This window comes from Myotis brandtii, unplaced genomic scaffold (genome assembly GCF_000412655.1).
Source record: "Myotis brandtii unplaced genomic scaffold, ASM41265v1 scaffold8, whole genome shotgun sequence".
Taxonomy (NCBI): Eukaryota; Metazoa; Chordata; class Mammalia; order Chiroptera; family Vespertilionidae; genus Myotis; species Myotis brandtii.
Genome location: NW_005371219.1, coordinates 8114329 through 8125534, shown reverse-complemented (window position 1 = coordinate 8125534; position 11206 = coordinate 8114329). Strand labels below are relative to the sequence as shown.

General features: G+C 43.0%; 1 protein-coding gene and 1 long non-coding RNA gene across 3 annotated transcripts in view; both read left to right on the top strand.

Moving 5' to 3' along the window:
- The first annotated feature begins 6 nt into the window (after nucleotides 1-6).
- Nucleotides 7-11206, top strand: part of FOXO3 (forkhead box O3) — a 110284-nt gene continuing 99084 nt past the window's right edge. Inside the window, exon 1 of one of the 2 annotated variants that reach the window (XM_005883820.2) lies at nucleotides 7-208. In XM_005883820.2, the coding sequence (XP_005883882.2) occupies nucleotides 146-208 (63 nt within the window). In that variant the 5' untranslated portion in view covers nucleotides 7-145. The remainder of the gene's footprint in view (nucleotides 209-11206) is intronic. The other variant, XM_014531291.1, reaches the window with a different exon arrangement.
- On the top strand, nucleotides 215-2950 carry LOC106724334. Its single transcript, XR_001360089.1, has 3 exons — nucleotides 215-649; nucleotides 2023-2027; nucleotides 2941-2950. It is a non-coding gene; the product is annotated as an uncharacterized LOC106724334 (long non-coding RNA).

Below are 11206 nucleotides of genomic sequence, written 5' to 3'. Positions count from 1 at the left end.
GGGGGCGGCTGGGGGCTCCGGGCAGCCGAGGAAATGCTCGTCGCGGCGGAACGCCTGGGGGAACCTGTCCTACGCCGACCTGATCACTCGCGCCATCCAGAGCTCCCCGGACCAACGGCTCACGCTGTCCCAGATCTACGAGTGGATGGTGCGCTGCGTGCCCTACTTCAATGATAAGGGCGACAGCAACAGCTCTGCGGGCTGGAAGGTGCGTACCTACCTCGGGCGGGTGGTGGGACTCGCCGGCCTCCTGCGCAGCGCCAGGCGTCCCTTCGCTTCGTGGAGCGCGCCTACCGGCGTTGGGGACGGGTTGGCAGAGAGCCTGGGCTGTGGGTCTTTGGGGAGTTTTGTGTGACCCCAAAGGAAGGGTACCTGAGGCGGCCGGGGTGGGGGGCGTCGGGGGGAGGAGGCTCCCTGGGAAGTGTCGGGCATGGCCAGGTTCTGAGAAGGGGCAAGGGACTTTGGAGAGAGAAGGACAGAGTGCTTATGCTGTATTCCCGGACAGCGCGGAGCAGGTAGGTCTGAGGCCAACTTTGGAGTAGAATTCACCATGGTGGGGGTGCGGCGAGGGCGCTGCGGTTGGAGTGCGGGGACGTGGGGTTGTGTTTGGGACTCGGGACTCGGTGCCTGGAGGAGGAGTTGGATTTGAGTTTTCCAGGAGCTTGGTGCGTTGTCACTAGCTGGGTGAGAACCCTAGGGTCCAAGTTTCGGGTTTGTGGGTGTTAACTTCCACAGGCATGAGGATATCACTAGAAAACCAGTGGTTGCAAACATTTCCCTGGCGGGCTCTCTGTTAACACCTGTATTGCTCAGAGATGTCTTTTCAGTCAGCCTGCCCCCAGTAGCCTCTGAGATGTTCTGGGGTCTGGAAGAGGTCAGCTCTGCCATCTGAACGCGGTGTGGCCTCACCTGCTGCTCCGGCTGCGGCCCGGACTCTGGCCTTGTTTGAGGTGGGGTCCAGGTGTGGAGGCCTGGAGGCCGGGTGCCTCACTGAGGGCTTTGGAAGGGAGGTTTGGTGGCAGGGCTGGGCTGTAATGGCTTCTGCCAATAAGTGAACCTGAAGAGAGGCTCTCTACTGTTCCTTTTCAGCCTCTTGGGGGCACTGGACACGTGGTAGGGAGAGAGGTGTGGAAAGGCCTATGATGTAATGACTTCCTGCAGTTGGGCACCAAGAGAGATTAGCTCCTGTGCCCTTGCTGATACCCAGCTGCTTTGCTCCTCCTGGCCCCTTCCCCCAAGATATGAATGTGTCAGTGCCAGGCAGAAGAGACTCCTGCGCATTTGGAGATACTAATTGCTTATCAGTTGCTTCTATTTGCAATTAGTTGCTGCTTTTTTTTTTTTTTTTAAATTAAAGAGGTAGTTGCTTCCTCCTCCTGTCCCTTCCTTTATTGTCTTTGGGGAGCCCTGTATCTTCCTGGGTTTCAATAGGTGTATAAAATAACATGTAGTGGAGAATTGAAGCGTTGGAGAGGAGGCTGTATATGAAAAACTAAATAATTTAGTGTATTGAGTTTTAATTTGCTTAAAAATAAAATCCTTGTAAAGTTCCTTAAAAAAATTATGGCCAATATTGGAGTGGCCTTGTTTAGATTTAAACCTTTTTTAGATTAAACAAACTTTAAAAGCAAAATGTGTGCTTTGATATTATTCCACAAATCTGTTTCATTTCCTTTAACAAATGCTGACAGTATGAATGCTACATATGATTTAATTTTATTGCTTTGCAAAGGAGTGCCAGTTGTGTGATATGAGGGCTCTTTAGAGAAAGGCCGAGAGTTCTGTTTCACAGCCGTGCTAATGTGATACCTTTTAAAATTGAGTTTCCAAGTGGATAGCAAGGGTTAATCTCAGTCTACAGTATCAGGAAGGGGTGAGTTTACAGGATTTAAGAAGATCGATTTGGGATTTTGGAGTATTTTTCAAATTTCTCACACTTGGAATTTAGTCCTGCATTTTTTGAATTTGGTGCATAGATACTGTTAATTGCAAGTTAGCTAACTTTCAACTTAGTTAACATAGGGAGGGTTTTCAGCTTTCCTATGATTTTTACCATTAAGAAGTAATTTCATGCTGTTGTGCTTATAGGTAAAATTAACAGTTTGATAACATTGGATTTAAAAAATAATTATGTGAGAAAGTGGTATTATCAAAAGTAACTGAATTGCTAATTATATTTTTATTATAACTTGCACAATTTGCAGTAGAGATTTTGGGCCTAGTCATAAACTTGGTGGTTTTATGTCCTAAGCCATTTTTGGTCTCATAGTTCCTTTTTTCTTTCTCTGCTATCTTATTTCTCTTTAACCAAAATTTTATGAAATATTGTAAATTGAAACTCTCAAGCCTTAATATCTTTCATACAGGGCACACATTTTATGATTATTTTTACTGTAAATGGTTACATCAGTTCCACTTCTGAGTATTATGTGATAACTAATTCTTGAAGACTATAGGGATATCATTTAAAGAGTTTTTGTAAGATGACCTTTATCAAAAGATGCAGCCATGCAAGAACTTCCAAATCTTTGATGATGGTGAAGGCCCTTTGAGACTGGGGCTGGTTTCATATTCTGATGATGACTACTAGCCAACCCTATTGTGCTTGTGGTTTAGTTGGGGCAGAAGACGAGGGAAAAGGGAGAGGTCAGGAGCTGATTGTGACCCATATTCATGGGTCCAAGTTTCAGGAGTTGAATCCTATCATGATTAGTCATTTTGGAAGCATCTGTGTGCATTTAAACCACATTACTTTCATTCTGAGTTATGTATTTGAGTTTTTAACCCCTAAAAATGTCTAGAATTCAGGTTAATGTCTCCTAGACATGTGTGTACATAGGCACAGTATGCAGGGGCCAGGCCTTCTTTTGTGGCTTTTTAGGCCATTGCATTATGAGAGCCTATAACCAGAATTATGACCCTAAGGTCATAGAATGAAAGAGGCCTTGGAGATCAGAATCGAATCAGTGGTTTGAAGCCCTGGTTGCATGTTAGAATCACCTGAGAACCTTTAAAAACTGTCGCTACCCAGAGAACCTGATTTAATTGTGCTGGTGGGTGGATTAGTGTTTATTGTTTAGGGAGGGGAGGGAGGCTTGAAATTTCTCAGGTGATTCTAATATACAGCCAGGATGAGGTTTGTTGATCTAGTTCAGTGGTCGGCAAACTCATTAGTCAACAGAGCCAAATATCAACAGTACAACGATTGAAATTTCTTTTGAGGGCCAAATTTTTTAAACTTAAACTATATAGGTAGGTACATTGTTATTAACTTAATTAGGGTACTCCTAAGGCTTAGGAAGAGCCATACTCAAGGGGCCAAAGAGCCGCATGTGGCTCGAGAGCTGCAGTTTGCCAACCACGGATCTAGTTCAACCCTTTATTTAATAGGTGAAGAACCTGATTCTTGAAGTTAATGACTTTTCTAAGATCACACAGCTAGTTAGTACAGAGGTAATTAGTAGCCGCAGTTCTAGAGATCGTTGTTCTTTAATCACACGGTTTTCCTCTTTAAATTGATCTTTTTAAAAGGTCATTTACTAAGTAATGTGTTCCCTTAACATAAGTAGAGGTTGTTTTCTTGAAAAACATATTTGCCTCTCAATCTAGTCTTGGTTATTATTTCAGCATCAGAAAGACAGATGAATGTTGATGGAGGCCGAGGAGTGCATCATGTTTGTAGAGCTGTCCAGTGCCTATCAGTATGCGTATTTGGGAACTGTGAAGTGACACAAGTGGAAAAAAAAAAAAAAAAAAAAAAAAAAAGATAGCATTTTAACAAAAAGAGGATGTTCTTGGCTAACTTAGGTTTGTTAGTTACCTGCTGTGCCAGGGAGAAAGGTGATGGCTATCTCACAGGTTCCCGTACCTCAGGCATTTAAGTAGAAGTGAATAATCAGATGTGGTTAAGAGGGGAAAAGGTTACATTTCTTTTAATTCCCATTAAACGTACTTGCACTGCACCCATAATTAAACTGTTGAGAGTGGTTCCTCCGGACTTGGGCAGACCTCTAGGACTCCAGCGTTTACCTTGTAAGGCCTGTTTCCTGCTTGTCTCCCACATGCACGCACACACCTGCATTGCCCACGGATCAGGGCACTGAGATATTATGCAGCCATGAGTTTCTGTGGTGGCTCCCACAGTTTCACAAATGTAGGCGGCTGCTGCTGCTGCAGAGGGTGACTGCTCAGGAGACCGGGTCTTCCTTCGTAGGACAATGTGCACTCTTAGAGCATCTTCCCAAGGTGAAGAGATGAGGGCTGACCTGCCACATAAATCTTGTTTACGTGCCCACTGTTGCAGTTTTTTTCAGATTAATGCATTCAGTTCCTTTTCAACATACTGCATTAAGAAAATGTTAGTTTAACCGCACTTTTATGTTTAAAAAAATACATATTTAAAGTTTCAAAATGACAAAGTCATAATAATTCCATATTGTCTCATAATTTTGACCTCAGTCGCCTTTGGAGTAACTCACCAAAGGGCCAGTTATGGTGGTGTGTGAGGAATCTGTCTTCTGCTGGGCCCATGTTGCCAGAAGGCTGTTTTGTAATTTCCTTTGGCAGTACTGTCATCGTCAGTGATTCTCAACTAATACACTTCCTCTTCCTACAGCAGCAATACACGAGGGGGACTGTTTTCCTCTTTCTCAAAGCTGTGTCATCGACCTATGAAGTGAAGAAACTGGCCCTTTTGGACTTTGATCTGTGAGCCCTATGTAGCAGAGAGACTCTTTAAAAAAAGAAGTGAAGTGTTGGTTTTGATATGTTTATCTCCTTAGAAAATGAAATGAAACTACGCAGACTTATTTTTAGGAGCTTTTAGGAGAGTTCTATTTTAAGAGAATGACACCATACAAGAACATCTTGTAGTTAAACTTTTTAATACTCGTGATTCTTACTTAAAACCTGCAAGATATTTTTATTTGGTAAATTAATGGAGAGGCCTTGTCCCACTAAAAAGTCATTTACTTGCTCTGGAAAAGTTAAGCAGACTCCATCCATCCAAAGATCTTGATTAAAAAATGCAAAGATAAGACTTTTAGGCCTGTGTGTTCTGGGGAGGTATCCCACTTACCCATTGCTTGTCCCTGAAGCTGGACAGAGTGTGGGATTTATTTTGTTTTCATACACATTCATCTCACCTGTAGGGAACAGCCTTGGTCCTATGCTTGACTCCTCATTTTTCTCCACACCTTTTCCTGTATCACAAATTGAGGGGTCCTGAAGATTCACTTTGGCTTTTTGCTGCTAAAGAAGTCCTTTGGGGTGACATACATACAGGTGCGTGAGCATCAGCAGATATTACAGCTGAGGTACAGTAAGTGAGTAAAAGACTGAGAAGAGAAAACTCTTTTTACACATTTGCATCACATGCCATTTCATTCATTCAACAAATATTTACGAGAGGCATACTGTGTGCAGGGCATTCTGCTGGCCCCAGGGATCTAGTAGTAGCACAAGACAAATAAGGTTTCAGTTCACAGGAGTTCACAGTCTATTGGGGAAAGACAGAAAATAAACATGCAAATATGTGCTCTGTGAACTTGTCCTTATTGTCCATTCTCTTGCCTTTTTTCACATGTGTACTTCTGCTTTCCCTCGTGTTTCAGCTCTGGCTTGACGCTGGCCTTTACTTCTCTGCAGATTATTTTCAGCTTGCTTTGGAGGTGCAAGGCCACTGTAATGTGGCTGCTGCAGTTTGGGAGAAGCGGGGCTTTGCCAAATTCACCTAGATTAGAGCATATCTGGGGCCTGGACTGATCTGGGAGCCCCAATTTCTGTCTCATGGGGCCTGGTGTGGGACGGACCTCCCCCTGGAGTGGATGTGGAGCCTTGAGACAAACAAACTTATATGCAACTGTTCTTGCCTCAAATTCAGAACTAAAGGAGGTCTTAGAGAGCATCTAACTATTTTACAGGGGAGGAAACGGAGTTAAGAGTGTCCTCGTGAGCCCAGAGCACCACTGTTCAGTAATGTCTGCTGCTAACCCTTGTGGTTTCACAGCTGTTCGTGCCACTGCCTCCATTTCTGCAAAGTCTTCATTTGCTCCTATGTGCTCCCCTCCCCCTCCTCTAGGCTAGCTCACACAGAGTGGCTGTGTTTCTCTTTTTTTCATTCTCAGCTCACCTTGCTGAAAAGGCCTACTTTATCCACCCCACCCTACCCGGCCCACGCCTGACTCCTGCCTGTTTCCTTCGTCATTTTTCTGTGACTCCTGTATATTCCCAAGTACAGTGTAAGAGCCTTGAGAGAGAGAGCACAATGTGTCTACCAAACAAATAAGTGTTTCTGATACTTGGAGCTGCTTTTAGGATCACCATGTCCTCAGCCCATGAGGTTTTCTGGGGTTTGACACTGAAAGGGGATGATGTGACTCAGGAGTGAGGTTATGTCACGTGCTAGAGTCTGGATACTTGTTGCTATGGAGGTGGCCCAAGTCTTAGACCTCCTGTGTTGATGTTGATACGATGTAGTGTAATTATGAAATGATGCTCTGCTATCTAAGGCATTTCTCACAGTGTCTTGTTTCCTACTGTAGACGTCCCTGAAAAAACTTGATCAGTGCCAGTCACAACCCATCACAGAAACTGAGGGAAACCTGATCTTGAGATGACCTTTCATTAAGAGAAAGTTGATATCCAGCCTGTCACCTATGTGTGTATCGCACTTTATGCAGCATCAATACGTACTGTCTAGAAAGAGTCACCACAGAATTGTTCTGCCTCACATTGACGTATCCACTTATAGGAGCCAAGTTGTTGTATAGAACTAAGTTGTCCATAATGTTCTGCATTTGGGGGCATCAGTCTCAGATGTGTTGAGGTTTTATGTCCATGGATTGGAAAATAGATGTCACATATGAAGGAAGAAGAGAAACCACCTTTTCGAGAGGGACCTTTTCAGGGGGCCAGTCTGTAGCTCTTTCGAGGTAGAGTTTTTTGAACAGGTGGTTAGGCTGGTGATTGTGATAAAAGACCTCCATTTTGATCACATCACTGCCACAGACAAACTCAGTACCTTTAACCATTTTATTCTTGACCAAACAACTCTTATTTCTCAGCATCACAATTTCCCCAATTGGGAAAAGAAGTAAAGTAGCAGGCATCCATAGATTTATTTTAAAAAATTTAAATTCTTAATTGTTCCATAGACTATTGTGATGTATTGCTCCATCAGTTTCCCTTGGGTTGAGGGGATGGTAAAACGTAAACATAGGATTGGAGTGCTCTGGGCCTTTCTAGAGTGTGTGTCTTCTATTCTTCAGTCGGATTTCTTTTTTGAGACTTTTATCTTGAGATTTTTTTCTCTTTGTAGTGTGGCAGTTAACTAATATGCGATAACATTACAAAATGAAATGGACTACTCTGATGGGCTGAGGTCCTTCCAGTACTTGCTACTCGGGTAATCCCTTATGGTGAAGATGCCAGGTTAACTTCTGGGTGCTCACCAGGTCTGCATGTCCAGATGCACCCCAATCCTGCAGTGAAGAGGCGAACACAGAGCAAGGAAAGCTCCTGGCAGCCTTGTTGGAGGGCAAGGCCAATGCAGGAAGTGACCCCTGCCCCGAGCAAATGAACTGCATTAGCTTTCCCCTGGAAAAGTGAATTCATAGAAAAATCCAACAGAGATACCTTGGGGAGTTTTCAGTACATGTTTGTAATTTCATATTTATTTCTTTTAAGACCTTTACGTGTGTGTGGGAGAATTCATGTCATATTTTTCCTTGTGTTTAGAGAAATTAATAACTTGGTTCTTGATGCCATTGATAATTTATTTTAAATTCAGAGCCAGCAGAGGGAGTACACAAGATTTTAAACTGATCTCAAGTATTTTTCCCCATATAGCTAAAGTGGTACCTTGATTAAAAACAATCAAGATCTAATATGTCATGCTTCTGTGTAGGCATATGTCATCATGATAAAAGGATAGCTTGGAAGAGAGAAGAGCAGTTAAAAACCTTAGGTAACTTTTTAAAGGAAACCTTGTTATTCTAAAACTCATGTTCATGTCCCATCCCCAAATAGTTAAACGAAAGCCCTTTTAACTGAAAAATCTCCTCCCCTGCCTTTAATCTTGTTGCTATTCCACTTCTGACGATATATGTGAATGTCCATCTATACCTAATACCAAATCTCAGAGAATGTGTCTGGATCAGTATAATAATCTGTTTTAGTGCTATTTTGGTTGAGACTTTTGATATTTTCCAAAACTTCAGTTTCCCATGGGTTGAGAGAATGGTAAAAACTACATCATCTCCAACTCAGATTTCGTAGTCCTGGATCCACTGGAGATCATAACTTTTGAATTTTTTTTTACATTTCTGTGATGCCATAATTTGTCATTTTCCTCCACTTTGCCCCATATTTTGGTTTTGGTGATTTACTTTAATTTGGGAGTTACAGTGGGTTGAAAAGTATCCCTTCCAAAATTCGTGTCTACCTGGAACCTTAGAATGAGAACTCATTTGGAAATAGGCTCTTTCCAGAGGTAATTGGTTAAATTAAGATGAGGTCATACTGGACTAGGGTGGGCCCTAACCTCAATGACTGGTTTCCTTGAGAGAAGAGGGGAGCACATAGATGTGGAGAAGGCGGAGTGAAGGCTGAGGCGAAGACTGGAGTGATGCAGTTCCCAGCCCAGGAGCCCCGGGAGGAGGCAAGGCGGGATCCTCTCCTGGAGCCTGCAGAGGGGCATGGCCCTGCCAGCACCTTCAGTTTGGACTTACAGCTTCCAGCGCTGAGAGAATGCATTTTTGTTTTTTGAAGCCCCTACATTTGCAGTAACTTGTTGTGCTAACATTAGGACACAGAAGCACAGGGATGGAAGAGAGGGACAGGCAGGGTTGCAGATAGAGAATAACGTTTTAATTAGATTAGAATTAAAATGTTAATCATTCATAGGCAACTTGCTGGTAACTTAAATTTCATTCTTTTTCCTGCTGTGAGGGGAAGCAGGGAGGCACGAGTTCTCCTTGATTTCCCAGTTAGAACGATCAGAACCCGTGGCTTGTCCTAGGCTCCCTCTCCACTTCCCTTACTGAATTTCTTCTTGGCCCGGTTTGGGAAGCTGGTGGTGAGGCTTCACACCCCATGCCTCACACAGTCCTGGTGGAGTGTGGGCTGTGAGATTTACAGTACGGCCATGTGGTCTGGATGACAGCTTTGGTCTAGAACAGCCGGCCTTCCAGGCTCCTCATTGGAAGGAGGTGTTGAAGCAGGATCCTCTCCTCCCTGTTCCTGTCAGGGCTTGAGAAGATGGAGCCCTGTCAGGTTCATTATCTCCGATGGTGGTGAGGCTAATCCAGAATCTCTCTCGAGTCCCCTCAGCTCCTAATTAACACCCATCACTGCACAGTTACCCATTTTGTGTGTGATGAGAACTTTTAAAATTTACTCTCGTAATACATTCAAATGTGTAGTATTAACTATAATATGTAATGTGTATTATTAACTACAGTCACCTGGTGTATATTTTATCCCCATGCCTTGCTTATTTTATAACTGGAAGGTTATACCTTTTGAAAATAGCTGCTATTTTAAAAGTTGCTACTATGTGCCACGTTCTTTACATATATTACCACTAACCCTCGAGTTAATCCTTGGGAGCACCGTCTTGCATGCTTGTCTTCCAAGTGTGGCTGACTCAGGTAACTAACACCCCTCTGTGTGTTGATGGGAGAGTGGACTTGGACTCGTGACTCAGGCTCCTTCCCTTGATTTTTGCATGAACTGGTAACTTCATGGAGTCAGTGGTGGGCTTTTATTGGGGAGCCAGAGGAGTGGCTTTAGAGTTCTTTCAGACACCTGTTGGTTTGGGGATTCATTTCTGTTTGGTCACTGACTTGTGTGACTGCGGTTTACTATAGGTCAGATACAAAGTGTACTACTATTCAGAACTGTCAGAGGGAGACATGGTGTGTAGAAATCCTTTGGGTTGGGCTATTATCTCTGAGAAATTCTCCCTTGGGCGAACAGGGGGTCTCTGCTTCCATAGGCTTTAGGTAGGTAGGTGAATGGAGACACCACCACCAAGAAAAGCAGATTTCTGGGGGTGGGGGGTGGGGGAGGGTATTTACAAGAAGTTCCTGGCAGAAGTTTGGCTGCGGAATCAGATCTCATAATTAAAGGTATTAAAAATATTTTGTGAGTGGTTGACTCTTTGCAATGCAAGTTACTAGGGTTTAAGGCAGGCTGCCAAGACAGAAACAGAAAATGTTGCATAATGTAAGTTGCTGGCCAGGTTAAAGTGTTTATTTCTGTTGAAGAGCTTACTGCTTTTGTCTTCAAGGTAAAAATGTCTATGAGTAGGACCTAAAATGCTGGTTTTAATTGGCTGCAGGAATTGCAGAACCCATGTGCCCTAAGATAAAAATGTGGCTAGCAGAGTACTAATCTCATGTGTGTGTTGGAAAAAATTTCAGAACTCTCAGTTTCATAGTAAAGATAGGTGAGTAGTGTCTGGATTGTGTCCAGAAGATAGACTGAAACCCTATGATAAATGCAGAGCAGGCAGAATGGTTCTGCCTGATAACTGAATATAGCCACGGTGTGAGGGAGGGGAGGGGCTGGAGGCAGTTGCAGAGGGTGGCCATGGCCATGGTAGACTTTTAAAGGTACAAATCTGGCTGTAAACCTGAAGTTTAAGGAGAGCATAAAATTATATCCAGTATAATTGCTTGTGAGATGTCTTCTTGAAAATTGGTAGTACATTAGAAAGATCAAGTGGATAGTTAAGTCATTAACTCACATAATTCAAGTCTCAAAACTGATTCTCCCCCCGAATTGTCCTAATAATTGATTTTGAAAATGACATTTCTTTCATCATAAACGATCTAGACAGCTGCCTTGGTACCCCATATTTGATACATAATTTTTGGCTGAGTGATGTTCAAAACCTCTTGCTCACATTCCTCTAACCTTTTTAAATTTTTTATTTTACTTAATATTTGAAAAAAAATCACTATAATAACTGTAATAGTTTTATAAAGTAAAATGCTTTCTCTAGATCTCTTCATCAGAACTTTTCATGTTGGTAAATTCCTAAAAAAAATGTACCCAATTTAAAACTCAGTGTTGCTGCAGCTCTTCCAGGGTTTTTACCTCACACCAGAGCTGTCACTGGGGCTGCCTACCAGCGTTCCTTTCCCAGCAAAGGACTTGTTAATCTAACCCTCGTACTTTTGTATCTCAGTCTGTATTGGGT